The following is a 19,786-nucleotide window of genomic DNA, read 5'->3' as shown; positions in this document are numbered from 1 at the left end:
AGGAAATCCCGTGCAACTGTTTTGCTTTAATGCTTGGTACAAACTAGAAAACAAGAAACTATTCAAACGAAGTAGAGACCGGGATAATGGTTCCCTTTGGGATCGTGCTAGCTTTTTCTTTCATTTGCTTTCACCGTTTAAATCTGTTTGAAACGCTGTCCGATAGCCCGCTCTTTGGCCAGCAAGAGTGTAGTGCTCGTTGCATTCATTCTCACGATGAAAAGCTCAAGATTTAAGTTTAATTTACATTTTGACCCTCAAGATGTGCCATAGCTTGGGCTCTTTCCATCGGAAGTGTTTGCGGTTTATAGGATAACCTTTTCCACGGTGTGTGATACGAAAGTGGGTGCTCAGGTGAGACAGCAGACCATAAAACCACTTAGAGGAACGTTCATTCGATTTAATATCCGTCTGGTCCAGACGATGTGTTTCACTCCGTGCCCGGTGCTCTGTAAAGAGTGTTTAGTTGATGAATACAATTTTCTCAACTTTTAATCAATTCGCTCCCACAAATAGTGGACAGCTTGGAGAACTTTTCGCATCAGGCCCCAGTTCAGGCCCTAGAGCTCGACGCTCGAATCAAACTATTTTCTAACATGTAAATTGTTTACCTTGTACCTCGGTGTTTTATAGATGAATAAATCGATAGCGCCCGTAACAAGCCAGCACCAAGCAGAGCTGAAAAGAGACACAGCAGAATAGAAAAGCTTCACGGCAGCAAACATATGATCTCGTTAATCAAACACCAAAGACAAGCGGTACCGAAGCGGCCATCGCAGAGCGACATCAGTGCCAGCTGCAGAACAGCTTGTTTCACGGTGGACGAACCCAGTGTCTGTGGCAGATGAGCATTTAGCTGCTGCTGTTGCTGCCGTTGTTTGATGATGATGATGTAGCGCAGTGTTGTGGCACGGATCGGGTGTGCAAAGGTGAACGAAGTGCTTCTGGTCTACGAAACATTCGTTAGCATTATCATCCCCATCAGCATCGATGTCGTCGTTGCCGTCGTCGTAACGGTCGTGGTAGACATTCGGACGATCGACATTCACTCAGTTCGCCACTTGCCGTCGGGCCGTGTTCTAGTGAAACTATGCCGTAGCTTCGTGGCCTTGCGTTTGCAGCGAGTCCATTCGTGCTCGGGCGTGAGTGAGACTGTGTAGTGCGAAATAAAACAGGATCCCTTGGCAATCGGACACGTGCGTCAGTTGATGTGTGCGGCTGTGACCTAGTGAACTCGGCGAAAAACCAGGAAAGGCAGCAACGTCGGTACCTATTATAGGTGACACTCGCAGGAAGCACTGTCGCGCCATGATGGACGGGACGCTCTCTACGGCGGTGGGAATCAATCAGGCAGCCAGCACGGGGGGCGTCCTGCTGCCCGGTGCCGTCCTCGACAAGCTGTACCAGAGCTACGCACTGAAGCAAAAGCGCGTCGCCTTCGTGTGCTATCTGATCGCCTCGATTCTGTTCGACATCTGGGCCATCGCCGTACCGCAGGGTCAAAGCGTAGAGAGCATAGGTGAGTACTCGGTTCCTCGGCTGCAGAAGAGGTGTGTCTCTAGCCGTTTCTGCTTCGTAGTTTTTACACTCGAGATCGAGAGAGAGAGAGAGTTTCAAAAATAGAAAGCTACCCGCCGATGTCCGGATGACCGGACGATAAAAAGGCAAACAAAGTAAAATGTGGCCACCGTTACAGTCCAAATGAACTTGAAGGGCCGAACTCCGGGGCCGGCAACTGTCGATGTGTCTCTGTGCTACGCAGAATGAACTTTTCTTATCGCTCGAAACTTTTCCAATTATTCTGCACGCTCGTACCGTTTCGCGGAACTGAATTCAAAGACAGCTGGCGGTACCGAGAATAAGCATTTGATTAAAATAAGTTACGGGGAACGTCCTGATTTGCTTTCAAATTATGCTTTTCGCACTGGTTTTGCTGTGGCCAATTGGTCCGTTGTAAGGATTGCACTCGCTACACTCATTCGTTCACTGTTATCTTTTGACGTACACTTTGCAATCGTAGTTCACATACGCGAGAGTGGTAGCCGTAGAGTAGAACGTTTGCATCCAAGTAGTCGTTCGGGGAAGCAACTTTTCAGGACGAGACACGTTCCTTCTAAATCGTAACTTCGCATCGACTGGCCTAATCTAATCGCTTCTTCTCTTATCTTTATTTCCTACAGTCGTTACCAGCGTGTTCCTGACCATCAACGTAGCTCTGGCGATCGTGCTGCGCTTCTGCGGGCGCGGCCGGTTCCGCGGTATCATCTGGGAAATTGCCCCGCATTTGGCGTGGCTACTCGCCATTAAGCAGCTCTTTCTGCAGCTTTTTCTCAAGGGCTCGGTAACACCACGGTGAGTGTGTCTGTTTGTGTGTTTTGCTTCGGTAGACAATTTCCGAGGTTCTTTTAGTGTACCCGGTCCGGTCCGGCCCGGCCCGACCCTGTACCGGCTCCTTCGGGCCCGATGTCATTTGTTGGCATGAACTTTTTTTTCCCAACCGTCCCGCCGGAAATGCAGTCGACCGAACCAATCAAACTCGGGAGCGAGATGTAGCGGAGGGGAGGGTGATGTTTTCTGTTCATCACTCATGTTCCTCGTCGACGCGCCAGCTCGAGCAGAACGACTTCGAACGAACCGCTGCCTGAGTCAGTTATAACTCCGGCGGCGAGAGAAAATGTACAAGAACCGGGCAAGAAAACTGGAACCTAAGCGAGGAATGTACGTTCCTTTGATTTGCTATTGTGCATCGCTCCTCTTGCTGGTCTTGCCTCGGGGGGCCGATTTGTCTCTACAGATCGACGACGTTAGCAGCTAACGAGTATGAAGAACCCAGAGCCACACCGGACAGAGCGGCCAGGCAGGGGTTCGGGGAAAGATGAGTGGCTTAGAAAAATAACAACTTAGTTCTCTGCACCCTTGCACGGCCTCCCCCGGTAGTGCAGCCAGGAAATGAACCGAGAATGCTGGCTCCGAATGGATTTTCTGCTTCGGTGAACGGTAACATAATATGCGACATAATATGTCCCTTCGCCGGCAGCCAATCCGACACTCCCACTGGGACGTGTCCTGTAAATCAATGGCAATTGGAAATTATTTCCATTTCCTCTTCAGCACCCACAGGAACTGTGTTTTACTCGATTTCCAATCTAATTGTGCTGTGTGCTCCTGGAGCGTTGACAATCGGTGTTGAAAGGGCCCCACCTATCAGCGGGTGACTCTAAAGTGACTGTTTAATCACCGATGGCGAAAGGAAGCTGACAGTTGACAGGTGGTGCTTTACCGAAAGATCGGCTAACCGGTTCAATTAATAGCGTCTATCGAGTGGCAACCATATGGGAATGAACTTTCACCTGTGCTCTGGCTGTCGGTGAAGCCATGTGGTGGGATTTTATTAAACGTCACGTCGCAAGATGATGTGTGAGCTAACTCCTGACAATGTTTCAATAGTTTCGCGAACGTGCCGAGGTTCTGTCTGTTCAGTGCGCATTGAGACACAATTTTGTCCCGAATGTGTCACAGATCGTATCGGTCACATGAACATCGCTTTTCACAACCGGTCAAAACGGGTCTTTCCTTTCCTGAAGTCGGCGGTCGGTAGTTACCCTATTGATGTATGGTTGGAAGCAAATATCAATTTTCGATTGACATTAGCTTGCGATCCAGCGGCGACGTCCTGTGTCGCGCTGGAAGGCAACGATGATAGCGATAAGAGAGATTTAAAAGGATGAACAATTTCCTCCCTAATGGAGAGCGGTTGGAAAAGGAAAAACAGAAAATGAAAGAGTGTGTAGGGCTTTGGAGCGCAGCTGGCAAGGGATAGAGACTAGTCCATTAATTTTATTGACAGTACCGGTGGTAACTTTATCCAAAAACCGGGTGCGATGATGGGGCTTTTGGGGAACATTTGTGTGTGGTCCTGGTGCCCCTGTGACTAATATTTGCCCATTTGCACCTACGCAGTCGCGTGTGGAGAACAAACAGAACATTCCACGGTCGACTGAAAACACAAATTCTCTTCAGCCAACTAAACGACATGCCACGGAGAACGGGTCAAAGTAACGTAAATGAATATTCATGCCATCGCCGAATGGAGGCGCCCCCTAATTTAAACTTAATTATCTGACAAGTAACATCCCGTGCGAGGGAATTTGGTGGATGAACAGATTTCGGTATGGCAGGTAGCGGGTGGTCCTGCTATTGATTGGATACATTTGCCAGCTGGAAAGGAACGCTCAGGCCAATGGGGCTGATAGTTTGGTGATGGATGAGTGGATGGATTGAAGCCCAAGATTGGCCAATAATTTGTCAGGAATTTATTGTAGGTGATACCGATGCTGATCCTCCTGGAGTTTAGATGCTTTTGAAAGTAAGTTACATTGTTTACACTTTCTTTTCAATCCATGCAACGGTCGAAACAAACCGATTATGGAAAAAGAATATGGCCCTTAACATGCTGTCGTTGGTCCCTCGCGAGTTCCAATGGAAATTTGAAGTACCAAAACCCCCGTTCCTAAGGTGGCACACAAATCCCAAAGCAAATTATTTCCTCCGAAATAGAACACCAACCAGGGAAAGCGAAGCGCAGAACACGGTGGCCTTCTCGTGGCCAAAAAACCAGCGGAAGACTGTCTTTTTCACCCACAGTCAGGCAGGCAGGCAGGGGGCCAGTAATATTTTATGCCTTTTTTTCTTCCTCCCTTTTTCAGTGATTCGCTCGGCTGGGCAATTTTGCTTAATTTTCTAGTCTACGTGACCCTGCCCGTGTTGCTGAAGTTCACCGGTATCCTGCTCGGGCTCGGTTCTTTCGCAACCTACGTCAACGCAATTATCGGGCTGGCGAAGAAGGAAAACTATTTTTGGGAACAGGTAAGTTCCACTGGGCTTTCGACGGTCAGGAGGACCAAAACAAGTTTCACTGCGCCACTATGCTATGATTGTTTTTTTAACGTAAATTTTTCATCCCGCCCTCCGGTGTTCGCAGCAAGTGGCCAACGTGATGCTGCTCGTGGTGGCCACATTGATCGGTTTGCTGTGCTACTTCCTGGCGGAGGCCAAACAACGACGAGCTTTTCTCGAAGCAAAGCAAGGCCTAGAAGTGAAGATGCTGATCGAGGAGCAGTCGGCGGAGCAGGTCAGTTACCGGGGGTTTAGAATAAATCAATCATAAGGCAACAGCCCGAACATTGTCGGGGATTGATTTACGGCCCCACCGCAGCTTCCAGTCGCATTTGGTTTTCGCATTACGCCCGATTTTGAATCACCCACCAAAACAGATGCTTGTAGGGCTGGCTCGGTCCGTTGGCAACATGCAGGCCACGATAAATCAACCAACACTGACGGCCAGCTTACGGAAATGTGGCGTGCGTCCTGGAGGGTTTCGTGTGAGAAAACGACTCTTTTGGCAGAATATGTTATGGCAGATTGAGTCCACCGATGGGACCTGGGCTTCATGATTCATCACCCTCTCTCGCTCTCCCTATCTGTCTATAACAGCGGCACATGCAACAGTTTGACTTTGGGCCCTCCGAAAGGCCAAAACGAAGCTAATTCGATAAACGATAGCAACGATAGTGGCGCTGTGGTTGAATTTATTTTCGTAGCTTTGCTTTGCGATAAAGTTAGTTAGGAAATATATTTCATTTCACCATCGCATGTCGAAATGGCCTCTAAGAAACAGAGCTCTAATGAGTTCTTTTGATTCCTTATCTTTAGAAACGGAGCGCCTCATAAATCATTCACATCAAGGTCAGTCCATCGAACTCGGTTTATGCGAGACATAAAAACATCCTTAGAAAGCCCTCTCTCAATCTATCAATAATTTACTTGTGTGTCCATGCGGTCACGTAAGCAATATTTAAGCTTTCTGTGAGCATTGCTGGCACCAAACTGTTCCAAATGTACATTTCCGGTCAAGACTCATTTTACCTTGAATACCCGATGGAACTGTAACCTTCCGGTCCGGCGAAAGTAGTAGTGGTGACGGTTTGAGAGATCGTAAAACAAAGTTTTTATCTTCTTCTGCCCTGGCAGCTAACAAAGTGTGTGTCTTCGGGGCGGAAAGTTTTGCCGTAAAAAATTGTCGGAAACGGAACCGGTTGGTAGTTTTTGGGTGCGTAAATTGTATGGCAATTGTTTTGCCAGTTGGCAATCCTCTGTCGGTAGTACACACAGGGTCAGTTTTAACGTAATTTAATTTGTCCAACAATTTGCGTCCCATCTTCTTCTCGTTTGCCATCAGGAGCGATTGCTGCTGTCGGTGCTGCCCGAGCACGTTGCGGTGAAGATGCGACAGGATCTCGGGTCCACCAACTCGGAGCAGTTCAAGAAGATCTACATGAGTCGCCATGAGAACGTCAGGTAAGTTGGAGGGCACACGACAGGAGGGCACACGTGCATCCAATTCGCTCAAATCAAATCCTCCCGTCCCGTCGGATTCAATCGTTGCCGGCGGGAACACTCGTGTCGACGCGTGTCATTTTCGCGATGTTGGTGGGTTTGTTTTTGCCCTGCTTCATCTTATGTGATATGTTGTACCGTATTTCTGTCTTCCACTGGGGGGCAATCAGGGCCCAGAGCACACAGAGGCAGGCAAAGTGCTTTGACGCAGTCGTCGATGCCTAAAAATAATGTTTACTCCAGCGATGCTGGAAAGTCTTGTGTCGCCAGCGGGACGATAACAGGCAAAAGAAAGAGGGCGCAAAGGCTCTGGGGCTTTGATTAGATTGGGACCAGACAACGGTTTCGTGTTTGTGATCGATGGAAAAGAGGATGTACCGAGCGGCGGAGGAGCTGGCAAAACTTCCAAAACCTTCCGGCCAATACTGTACGAAAATAACCGTACCAACGTCGGGTCCGACGGGTTGTGGGGAATTGTGGAACAGTTCATAATAATGAAACATAAGTAAATAAACATGGCCGCCAGCTTGGACAACGGATCGGCATATCAGAAGGAAGCGTGGCGCGTTTGGCACGGAGCGATAAAATACCCAAAGGGAGCTCGTTTTATGCTACTGTTGTTGTTTTATTGTTGTTAAGAACCAAGCACTTAAATCAATAGCATTGTTGGAAGAGGGTAAGATTCCGAACGATACTTGACTCTGTCCGTCAAGCTCCATCGTGGCGGAAAGGTTTTTTTACTCCGCGGATCGCAGAATTGCTTAGACTCTCGTGATCGAGGGTATTGGTGGGTAAATGATGACTTTTCAAAAACACTAAAGAATATGAAAAATTAATCTTTGAACATTGAACCAAAAAGGGGTTGCCGCAAACGGAGTGATTCCGCTTCCGATTCAATTGCCAAAGTAAAAGAGATTATTGAAAGCAACGCTCCTTTTGCGAAAAATCAATCATCCAATACTTCGTGGAACTGATGCCCGTTTGGGTCATGGTAGGGTTTTCACGAACAATATCAGGAACGAAGCGTATTTTGTGTGTGGTTTATGAGCGTAAAGTTGTGGCCGACCGTCAATCAATTAAAATATCACCATCGATCAGAACCCTTTTTTTTTGTCTATAATCCACATTATGACGGCGTTTTTAGCGCCCTGACGGATGGTGATCCGTCCACGCTTGAGAGCATTTTTATGCAACCTTTACACGGTTTCGGATATTTCGGTCAACCATGATGATTCCTTCATCGAGAGCAGCTACTGCATCGACTCGTTACAGACTATTCATTTTGTGAGTGGTTTATCAAAAGTTACGTTACATTCAAGCTACTCGCGTTTGTTTGGTCGAGATAAACAAAATAGTAATTTATGTGGTTTAGACACAGAACATTTACCTTTCGGCTTGACTGCACAGGCTCCAGCGGGCCCGAGTTTCCATGTTTAAACCACACAAAGTGGACTTGGCCAAGACATGCGAATGTGTATGTGTGCGTTTATACTTAAGAAGACCAATTTACAGACAGGAGACAGGTCCTTGGACGGCCCCTATGAGGCTGGCCGAGATGGTGTAAGACGGATGTTTCGCTCCGGCAAAGTCAAAAACCATCCGACCTTGTCGGAAGACAAGGTACAGAAACATTTTCCATTGTTTGTTTAATGAGTTATGAAGCGGCCGCACCGCGTGCCCTGTCGCTCCTTGCACACGGACCTCGTGTGCAGTGGCTTCCGGCGAAGACTTTTTGTCAAGTGAAACACTTTTCCAACCGGGTGCCTCCATGTAGTCTTCCGTTCCGTAGTCGTGAAAGGGGGCCTGCACTAGCCGATTTAGGACACCAGCACCACCAGGACACAGCAGCGGTTCGTTCTCAACTTTTATTTTTCACCAAACTACCACAACTCTTTACACGCTCGTCTCCGACCTGTTTCTGATTCCGCTGGTTCCGCCAAGAGCATACATGCCACCGCGAGCGGTCTAAGTTCTTCTGCGGCGCTGCTGGTACGAGAGTTTCAGTAGAGAATTAAATTATCCCTCTGTAGGTTCCGTCATACGCAAAACACTGCAGTCACTGCCAAAAGCAGCCGACCTTCGTAACGAGGGCCATGTTAAAATTAGTTGTCAGAAGCGACTGTTTTAGCCCTCAACTTGCCCGGACATGGACACCGGACAATGGACGGTACAATACGAAACGTGCCAACGGGGCGATGTTTGGTCTTTTGCCCTTCTCTAGTGTTAGCGGGCATCTGGTTGACGGCACTAGCCTTCGGTTCCCCGGAAAGTGATGAAAATACCTCCTAATAACACATTGGTGCTTTGGTGGAAACAGTTAAGCCACCAATCTTAAATCTCGTTTGTTGTGATACTCCACCCAGCATCGCTCTTAATACGGGAAACTGTTGCACAAGATAGGGCCTTCCATGGGGCATCGGAATGCATAACTGCGTAATGTGTCGAGCGGAAGCACGTGAACACCGCACGTGGCGGATGCAGTTTCTCGCTGGGAAAAACCGCATCCATCGCTAAGCAGCTGGTTCTCTAGGTATTTGCTGCCGGTTATCAGCAAACGCTGGAACAACAGAGAGAGTTGCTCATATTCGCAATATATTGCGAAAGATCACGTCGTGGGCCGATACCGAACCTTGGTGAAACCCTCGGGGCGTACCTTTTTCCAATAATCTTCTTACGGAGTGCTTTCGCCGGAACTAGTTCTGACGGGCTTCGATAACGGTCTTAGCCTCGTATGGCGCTAATAATCTTTGGCTTGGAAATTGGTGTGCAGAGTAATTTGTCCCTTCGCTGGGTGTTTTTCTTCTCAAACGGCTAGACTCAAATTTTCTTTTGACTCAAACACAGTGACGGATAAGATTCCGCCTAATTGGAACTAAAGTGAACCGGGGACAAACATGCTATACTATTCAGTAAGTAGAATTACCGGAAACTACTCAACCAACGTTGAATAAGATTTTTAGCACTGAAGTCCGTTAACTAGCGAGCTTTAACGAACGCGGGCGGAATCCCCTTGTGATTACACAAAAAATAGACACTCCCTGTAATTCCGAACACGGTCCAACATGTCTTCACCAGAAATGCCTTATTACTTCACGGGCATGTGTTTGGTTCCGAATCATCCGAAAGCGTAGGAACAAGATTTCTGGCCTCGGCCCCGCCATGGCCACCACAAACGAGTGTTTGCTTATCATAACGCTAAGGGTGAAACATTTTACCAACTTTGGTTTATTTATTTGCCAAATCTCCACGGAGCCCTGAAACCCGGCTCGGCCCGGCCCGGACTGGCGTGTGGCCTGGCCTCTGTCGTTGATACGTTACGCCGGGCCTGTGTATGCGCAGAAATAACCACTGTTTTCGTTAGGTTAGACTATTTATATTTATATGACCGCGTGTGTTGATGTGTTGCATGTTGATTGCTCGGTACGATAGACCGGATAGCCGGTACGTGGCACACCTGGCGAAATGTTAAGTACTGTGTGGTGGTGGGCCGTGATTGGGTGACCGTGACCGTGTGTCCTGTTCGGTTGAGCGATTATTTTAAATGCCCTTTTCTTCGATGTCGTCACTACAAATCCAATAGAGCCGGGCAATGAATAGAATAAAACACCAAATGAGTATTCACATTCAATTTCATCATCCGGGATTCCGTAGTCCTTGCCGCAGTTATTCAAAATAACGACCTGTACGTGTACACTGCTCTGTTAGCCCATCTCTGATCACTCGCTCGTTTCAGTATCCTGTATGCAGATATCGTCGGTTTCACCGCCATCTCGTCCACGTACTCGGCCCAGGACCTGGTGAAGATTCTGAATGAGCTGTTTGCCCGTTTCGACCGGTTGGCAGAGGTAAGCCCGCACGGTTCGCACGTCATCTTTTCTTTCTAGGCCCGGTCCAAGCGGAGCCCAGACCCTCAAAGTACGAAGGACTGTTCCACGGCTAGACTGAATTTGGCATAAATTAAATTTAGCAAACGTCGGCCGGGACGCTGGAGGGTAATGGACACACACCCGGCCAGCATTGAATCTGATATGTGTGTCACTTGCGGCGAAAAGTGAAAACCGACGTTACCCAATGCACTTCTCTCGACGGTGGGGTCGGTGCTGGAGCACTTTTAGCCTGTCATAGTCCCTCCGTTACCGGTGCCCCACGCGTTCGCGGCCGCTGAGTCAACGTAAAGTTCCTCTTCTTGTGGCAAGCCCGCACTGTCTTGGGCTTGGGTCTGTGTATGGAAAAGGCATTATGTACTTTGCCGGTCTTGTCATTGTCGTTGGGGAGGTTTTTTTTGCGCCCGAAGGCAACCGGGGCAGATCGGGAAGACTCCATAACTCAGACGAGACGGGCAGACTTTTATGCCGACTTTGACGAACTTTTCCACGTCGTGTCACGCCACTCTGACCGGGGCTTCTTCGTTCGTGTACCGACAGAAATATCAACAGCTGAGGATAAAAATTCTTGGCGACTGCTACTACTGCATCAGTGGGGCCCCCGTCGAGCGGCCGGATCATGCCGTCCTCTGCGTCCACATGGGCCTCTCGATGGTGAAAGCTATTAAGTAAGTCGTGAAGGTCGGAACCTCGCGGTCGCGTACACATGGCTGACCTATCGTTTGCTTTTTTCTTCTCTCTCCCGGTACCCACGTTATCTGTTTCCTGCGTGCGTGGCAGATACGTCCAGCAAAAAACGAACTCACCCGTTGATATGCGCGTCGGAATACACACCGGAGCGGTACTGGCCGGCATCCTGGGCCAGCGGCAATGGCAGTTTGATGTCTACTCAAAGGATGTCGAGCTGGCGAACAAGATGGAGTCCAGCGGGAAAGCGGGGTAAGTTCACGTGACGCCGTGGGCCGGCCGGCAGTGCCTTTATCTTCCGAAACATTCGCCGGCGGCGAGACGGTGAAGCTGGAACGCGTATTCCCGATGGACTGCAAAGGACGGAAAAAATCTACATAATCTGCAACCGAACGCTGGTGATGCTGGTGCTTCGGGAAAATGACAAACACCCGAACGCGCTAGCTGCAGGACTCGAATACGATACGATCAGCTTCCCTGGAAACTACTAATTCGGCACCAAAGCCTTAACACATTGCCTCCCCGTGGTCCCATTAGGCCGTGCTCGTACAACAAATCGGCGGGCGCGTTTCGGAGAAGGGTTTTGAGTTTGTTTTCCTTTTCCCAGCACGGAGCGGGTCCTTTGGGGGAACCGGACTTCCGGAACCACCTCAGGGCATGCGGCTTGGTTTGAGATTTATTTCTCTCCCCCGTTGTTGTCGTTGAAAAAGAAAACGAAATCTTCACCGCTTCAGGAACCGCAGCCGCCGCCGATCCGTCCGTTTAATGGGATGTGATTTACAGTTGCTGATGAAAAGCGGCGAGCGGCGAGTAATTCCGGACCCTCATTTTTTTGCCCACAGGCGCGTGCATCTTTCGGAGAAAACGCTCAGCTTTCTGAACGGCGAGTTCGAGGTTGAGCCGGCCTACGGCGAAAAGCGCGAAGAGGCGCTCCGAATAGCGGGCCTGAAGACGTATTTCATCTCGAAAGTGCTGAAACCGGTAAGCAAATGATTAACATAAGATTGTTGATTTTCGCCACCGCCACCGAGCTTTCGCCGGAGGTGGCGGATATCCGGATTGTATCGTAAACTTTTCCATCATGTCGGTACACACGGCGGCGGGGTGGCGTTTGGCTATAAATACGCTTTAAACGGCTCATCACGGCGCTTTCGGGGAGGCCCAAAATCTAATCAGCCTAACGCACGCACGCGTGGCCACTTCTCGGACGGCAAGTGGAAGTGAAGCGCAATCGGGACTGCGAAACCGTTTTCGCATCCGCGCGTTCGGGAGGGCCCATTATCGAAGCACTAGAAATGTTGTTAGCGGAATTCGATTTCACATTTTCTCATTCGACCGACCCGATAACGCTTTCGAGGACGATGGCGGCAAGTGGATTGTGGTTTGTATCGGTGGGTCGAACAGCGGATTCCAATAAAAGTAGGGATTAAAATTTTTAAACGAGACAATCATTGTTCGACCGAAGTTGCTAGTTTTCGCAGAAAGCATTGCGTTCATGGACGGAAACTTCCCGTGAAACTGAGGAATGTCTCTAGAAACTATAGACAGCGGTGTCAATCACCGTGGAAAAGTTCGTAGTTGGATCACGGTTCGAATTGGAGTGAAGCGGAATACTGTCCGATCGATACCTTGAACCTTGGACGACATTTTCACACACACATTTTCGCAGGACGCTCGCCGGCGAGCATAATGCTTCGCCCAAGGACAACTTCAAATTGAAATATTCAATAGCCCGGCCAGTCGGTATGGTATTGTGTTTCCGCGCGGGAACGGAAAAAAGTCACGCCGGTGGTCGGTGTTGATTTATGTTATCTTCCATCCTCAGCGAACCGCTAAATCACTTCCTTGGGCCGAGAGGCCTTTGTGTCCGTTCTCTCGAGGACAGCGCTCGGCCCGCAAGACATAAGCGGGCATCCCGTGGGACCGTCTAAATATGGCCATTAATTTGTAGTTTGTCCGGAGAGTAGAGTCTTGCGGCTCGGAGAGCTTACCGTCGGTGAGCAATGTAATTACACATCGTCGCCGCGCCAGTGCGTCCCTCTCGATGCCATTTCCGAGCCATGAATTCCCTCGGTGACTTAATCATAATGTGAAAATTGCCGTCAGTTCGTGAGATCAGTTCCGAAGCGTGTCCCTCCCATAGTACGGGGTTTTGATTGAGATTTTCTCCACAATTAGGCGACAAAAAACACGCCCCATAAAGCGAATGCGGTATGTGTGCAATGTTCCGCAGAAGGGCAGGATCAAACGGTCGGCAAATCTGTTTAATAATTTTCGCAGAAAAAACCACTCACAAACCGGGCCCGGCAAATAGCTGAGACCTCATAAACCGTAGCCCATCAATAACTGTGGCTCCTTTCGATTCGCAGTTCTGCCCGTCGGAACACAAAAATGGCTCGGCCGACCCGAAGGATGTTGTCATCGAGCCGGACGGGCCTTCGGAAGCGTTCCGAGACGAGGACGACGACGCTAAGGTAAGTGCGATGCCGTGGGCCAAGGTGAGGCAATTAATTTTCATTGCAAGTTGCCTTGGTTGCCGGTGAATATATATGTTTTTTTTGTGGGCACTGTACAAGCTTTATCTTGTGGTGCGCAGCGACCATCGCCGTGCCCGGAAGTCGCGCTGCACATTCTGTGGCATTGAGTCGTGCTATTTTGTCCTTTTCCGGTCCTATCGTCCAGGCGGCAAGCGGAACGGGAGACGAACCGTCCACGCCCGGCACGGAGCGGCCCGACCTGGAGGACGAGCAGGTGTGCGAGGACTACAAGATGCGCCTCCGCAAAGAGCTCGTCAGTCGCGACGGCCACAGCGAAATCAGCAAGGATACCAATTTCTTCCTCACGTTCAACGACAAGAACCACGAGACGGCCTACACCGAGTACCGGGAACCGCACAGTGCCGTACCGTTGCTGGCCGCGCTGCTGGTCCAGTTCGTAGCCATCGTCTTCGCTCTTCTCGTTCTTCCACGGTACGGTTCCATATTTACCTGTTCTCATTTCCAACCTCTCGGAGCTCATTAGTGGATTCGAAGAACGGCGTACGACGCTTTCCGTGCGAAATGGTGTGTGAGCGATTGTTTTAATTTGCTTTTATTTTATTCCCATACCTTCCGGCGGCCAACAGAACTGCGGTACACTTTGAAATTGTGGTTCCACCTCTAGTGATCATCTTCATCATGGTATTCATCTCCGTCGCCGAAAGTCTCACCGACGTAAGTAGAGCACTATCCGTTTCGCACTATCGAACAGTGATAACGAGAGTATTGAACTACCCGCAACCTGCAACAGCTACCAATCTCTGTCTCTGAAGTGCCTTCCAACAATCTTGCGATGCTTCTTCTAAATGACTTCAAACTCATTACGGTAGAATGGAGTGGTGGTCGGAGCGATGTAACGAATGGGATTCCGGATGGGACCGATAGCGACCGATTTAAACTTTTCCCGTCGTAAAGTTTCCATCGTTTTCGCGTGTCTCTGCCACGCACCATATGGCACAGAGACAGTGCAGGAGCTCTAATCCCCTGAGAAGCAGGACCATCCCCGGGTTGCTAACGATAAATAACGATTTTATGCCACATCGAACCAAAGGAACAAATAGAGTGCGACGATGATCGTTCGTGGTGTGAACCGAAGCCGAAGTGTAAAACATGGCGCATTGTTCTCCACCGCATGATATGGCCACCGTCAGCCCAGCCAACCCGGCTCGCTGGCCAACGCAAACGGACATAGCAATGGGTGTCCCTTTTTTCTCACACTTTTCCGTCATACTTACAGTGTTGTTTCAAACCGTTTCTCTCTTCCCATCGAATCCTGTTCGCGTTCCAGTGTGAACCCAGTAACGCCAACCCCGTTGGAAGCAAACTTTGAGTGTTGAAGCTTTTGTTCGGAACGGTGAACCGTTCACAGCTGAGCGGGTTCCTTGCGAGCATCGTTTGCATTCCACGATTTAGAACCATTAACACTTTAGCATACACAGAGTTCCTGTCTATTTCTTTTTTATCGAAACATGCCCGAGAAAGGGGGGTCAGGGGAGTGAAACGGCGAGTGTGTCGCTGCGCGCACATAAATCATCGAGTGGAATGGTCTGCGGGGGCACATCCTGGCATGAAATGAATAATCATGACACGAGGCGAGTTGAACAGCGCGGATCGCAAAATGAAGGATGTCACGTTGCAAACGCTACAAAAAAATCGTCTCAATAGAAAGCGTAATGGGATGTAATAGAAAACTACGTCCCCGATCGGATTCGTAGCTGCAAAAGGGTGTGCCAATGGAACGGGGTCTTTTTATCCTTGCCGTTCATATTGTCCGCGGATTCAGTATCCAAACAAGAAGTAACTCATGGAAGTGAAATTTCAATTTAAACTAGATGATTTTAGATACTTTTTGGTCACATGGGCTAGTTGTTTAAGGTTGGCAGAATTTCAATCATTGAAGCACTGGCCAACAATAACCACAAGTGTTGACATAAAGGGTGATACGATTACAGAATCCTCCCGGTCACGTCTACGACCGGTCGATTTCTATTCAGATTTCCAAAACATAAAACTCATCTTTGGGCGTTATGATTTTAGGTTTTGCCGGCATTCATCACGCTCAACAGCAAGCGATACAACGACAGCACCAGCTTACGAAAGTCCACGGCTGTCATCATCGTCCTTCTGCTGGGCGTTTCGAACGTGAGTGACATGGTAAGTAGCGTAAGCAACACGCCCGAACATTAGACGCTTGAGCATGGAGACGGAGGAAGACTTTGCTAGAAATCACGCACTCGATTATCGCGAATTATGAAAACGGTAATGAAGAAGCCGTAAGCGAATTGTGGTTCCTTGTGCATCTCGGCTCCAGCCACACATTTTGTTAGAGCGGTACTCAAAAGATCCGCAAAGCAAACGATGGCTTGAACTGAATGCGCCCAATGACGTGAGCACGTCCTTTGAGCATCCTTAGTTTCTACCGTTAACTCGATTACTCCCGGTTGGTCTTATGCATCTCGTATTTCTCCCTTTCCGACTCTGATCGTCATCGGCTCGCACGTTTCGGCTTCGAACGCTCGCAACAGCTGGCCGCTTCACACCGGACACCGCAAGCCCTCAACATCACCAACATTTCGTTCGCGTCGTCGGAGATGGAACCGTCGGGCGTGTGTCTGTTTCCATCGTACTTCAGCAACTATACCGTTTTAATTCTAATTGCCACCTCAATCATAACGCAATTATCGCATCTCAGCAAAATTTTATTAATGATCATCATAACCGGTAAATATTGCATTTCTATCTCTTAAGCCAGGCCCAATATCCCACGATTCCGTTCCACTCACCCTGTATCCTTATGTGACCGCGCTGCAACGGAACCGAATGCACCAAAACGGTCTTTATGCTTCTACTTCACTTGAAAGGCTTGAAGAACAAAGACCAAATAGAAGGCACTTTCCGAATAGGAAGGAGAGCGAAACACAAATGATGGAAATGATTGCGAAAATGGTTCCGCTGGGGCTTTGTCTGCAGCCTGTAGCAGATTAAATTTATTCATATCCTCAATCAAGCTCGAAGTAGCGCCACGTTGGAGCTCCTCAGTTGTACTCGTAGAAGCTAACTTCGAAGTGGTCTGTTGCCGATGAACTGCCAGAGTGTTTCTAGAATTTGTCTAGGATAATGTATGCGTTTCTTTTAAACGGGAGAGCTCCTTCGTTTAAAATTTCCTGTCCACAGCTGATGTCCTTGTACTTTGATGTAAAACTCGCCGACTTTCGCTGCAATGGTGCCGCATCGGTCTTTCGCAGTAATTTGCTCGGAACTCTCGGCAATTGCGCTGGGAGCCATGCAATTTTAATTACGTCTAGATTAAAAAGTAATGTCCTTACGCCCGGGAAGTTGAAAAGCCATCGGTGCTTCTTCTCCGCTACATTTAAATATTCTGACACGGCTCTCGGTACCGGACGTCGTCAGGTTGGTCACAGACCTTTACGCTTGACATATTTCGTGAAGCAACTACTCCAGCTTGACTGGAGGCTAACAAAACCCTAACTTATCATCCTGACCCATATATCCCAGCCACCACCACCACCGGCCAGATGCCCTTCAGTGAGAGCTCTACCGAGAAGAACCAATCATCCCTAGCGATGGCTGTTGATGTTTTCCTTTATTTTCCCTTTGCTCTCCTCCGATGCAAATGGACCCGATGGTGGTGCTGGTGGTGGGCACGCTACTTCAGCAACTCACTGCTACGTGAACATCTTCCACCTAGACGAGGCATTCCGGAACGAAGACTTTGGCATACTGAACGTGTAGGTATCGGGGTCAACGCGCATAAAATATTGAGCACGTAGCACGTCAATTGCAATCAGCGTCGGGTACTAATTTGCGAACGCCTTTTTTCACGTTGCCTTTCCTTGCAGGTTCCCGCTGCGCTACACCCTCTCCGCGTTGCTGGTGGCCGTTACGATAGCGCTATCGTTCCTCGCACGACACGTAATGTTCCTCACTTTGCTCTCCGAAAACTGTTCCGATTCCATTTCCTGAGAATGATGCTTTCGGATGAGGGCAGCTTCCAATTACGGTCCGGCACATTAACCATTTCGTTTTCGTTTTTTCTTCAACTCGTTCTCGTGTGGTGCGGATCTACAAAACAAAAACCAACCAAACAGATCGATAAAGTAGATCGTGTTATATTCATGTGGAAAACTGAGGTGATCGATCAGAAGGAGAAGGCCAGCGACATGAGACGGCGTAACGAGGCCCTGGTATACAACGTGTTGCCGATGCACGTGGCCGAACACTTTATGGGAAACCGAAAGCGATCGCATGACGAGCTCTACTCCCAGAGCTACTCCGAAGTGGGGGTACTCTTTGCCAGCATGCCCAACTTTTCCGACTTTTACTCCGAGGAGACGGTCAACAATCAGGGGCTGGAATGTCTGCGCTTTCTGAACGAAGTTATTTCCGACTTTGATGCGGTAAGTCCTGGGAGGGCCGAGGGTCCATGGGTCTATCGGGTCCATTACAAGTTTTCCTTTGTTTTCGGCAGTTGTTGGAACTTCCGCAGTTTCAAGATATAATTAAAATCAAGACAATCGGCTCTACCTACATGGCTGCCAGCGGTCTCAATCCATCACGCATCGTCAAACCGGAGGATCCAGTTTCGGTGCGGTGGGCACATCTGGCCCTGCTGGTAGAGTTTGCGCTCGAGCTGAAGAAAGCGTTGCAGGGAATCAACGAGCAGTCGTTCAATCATTTCGTGCTGAAGATGGGCGTCAACCATGGACCGATTACGGCGGGCGTCATTGGCGCCCGCAAGCCCCACTACGACATCTGGGGCAACACCGTGAACGTGGCGTCACGTATGGAGAGCACGGGCAAAGCAGGAGCCATCCAGGTGACGGAGGAAACGTGTCAAATTTTGCAAACCTTCGGTTACACCTTCGAGCAGCGCGGTTTGGTGGCGGTCAAGGGAAAGGGTCAACTGATGACCTACTATCTGCAGGGCAAGATCCCGCGACCGGCCGTTCCGACTGCTTCGCCAATCCTGCAGAATCTCACCGCCATGGAGACGGTCCAGGAAGTGGACGAATCCAAGGAGAGCCCACCGGCCCTAGCCCCACCGTCGGACATTATCTCTCCTGCCCACCAGCTCCACTCGGTGTCCTCTAGTACCACCAGTCCCAACAGCGTACGTCTCAATCAAGAGTACGTAGAGCTGAAGGTTAGTAGCTCGGCGGCGGCCACTACGATGCAGGAGACTCAGCACCACGAGCAAGAGCTAATTCAGCAGTCACAGCAGCTGCAAATGACGAGCAGCACGCTGACGATGGTGTCGGAGAAAACAGTGGGCAGCACCAGCATTGCCATCAGCAACAGTAGCAGTTCTACCATCGACACCAATGTCACTAAGCTCGTCCAATCCAGCACGAAGTCGTCGAGTCTGTTCAACGGCAGCGAAACGACGGTCGATGAAACCGACGTCCAGACACCGCTCCTCGAGGACAAGAATAGCACCAACTCCACTTCTAATCGCCACTTTGGTGAAGGAGAAAAGGATGCGCTGCTCGAGAATGGTTCGTAAGCGAGCCGCGACGGTTCCACGAAATTCGATATGCGTACTTGCGTAAGCTTTAATGTTGGACAACATAAACGAAACACATGCTGCGGGAGTGTCCCGGGGGAACGTCTAGAGTATGAGACAGTTAACGATAAAAATGTGAAATGCTTCAACCGCAGAAAACTTTGCTCGTATGTTATGCACGATTGTCCGTAACCACAACAAAGCCATGCGTGAAAGATGAGAAGTAAGGAAAAGTAGTATTTTCTTTCCTAACTCCGCCATGAACAACATAAAATGCCCTGACCAGCTTGGAACTTGGTTGCCTCCGATCATATTACATTGCTTCACTTTAACCACACGGTTGCAGTGGATCCTCTTTGCATACCATTTGTACGAGAGCAACGTTCGAAAATCCATATCTTTTCCGGTTTCGTTTGACTTTTGTGAGTTTTATAAAAATGTTGAAGCTTGTAAAATTTATGGATAATCTAGACATTTTTTACCATACTTATTAGGGAAGAAAACCGGAATCACTCAGAACGAAGGTTAAAAAGACTGCCAGAAACGAATATATTTACTTTAATGTGCTGCACAAATGGAACTAGTCTTTGGTGATTTATTTTAAAGAAGCTACGCACTTTACCGTCAGGAGGTTAGGTTTAACTAGAGCAAACAATTAAGACGCTTTTCTAGTCACGTCTGAATCACACCGTTTTCCGTTTGGTTCCATTCGGTTACGAGGGTATTATAGGTCTAACTATGATAATGATGCTCTAATG

At 49.0% G+C, this 19,786-nt stretch overlaps 1 protein-coding gene across 1 annotated transcript; it reads left to right on the top strand.

Annotated features, from left to right (window-relative positions):
* The first annotated feature begins 1,311 nt into the window (after positions 1-1,311).
* On the top strand, positions 1,312-19,143 carry LOC131208808 (adenylate cyclase type 3). Its single transcript, XM_058201701.1, has 18 exons — positions 1,312-1,519; positions 2,181-2,352; positions 4,707-4,866; positions 4,982-5,131; positions 6,239-6,357; positions 10,130-10,241; positions 10,821-10,948; positions 11,061-11,219; positions 11,810-11,948; positions 13,337-13,447; positions 13,650-13,936; positions 14,092-14,179; positions 15,542-15,658; positions 16,030-16,225; positions 17,181-17,253; positions 17,365-17,437; positions 17,614-17,922; positions 17,994-19,143. Exons 1-18 carry the CDS (start codon positions 1,312-1,314, stop codon positions 19,026-19,028), a joined length of 3,636 nt encoding a protein of 1,211 aa, XP_058057684.1. The 3' UTR covers positions 19,029-19,143.
* The last annotated feature ends 643 nt before the right edge of the window (positions 19,144-19,786 follow it).

The sequence above is a fragment of the Anopheles bellator genome, chromosome 2 (genome assembly GCF_943735745.2).
Source record: "Anopheles bellator chromosome 2, idAnoBellAS_SP24_06.2, whole genome shotgun sequence".
Lineage (NCBI taxonomy): Eukaryota > Metazoa > Arthropoda > Insecta > Diptera > Culicidae > Anopheles > Anopheles bellator.
Note: the sequence above shows the minus strand (reverse complement) of the source record. Positions and strands in the feature narration are given on the sequence as shown.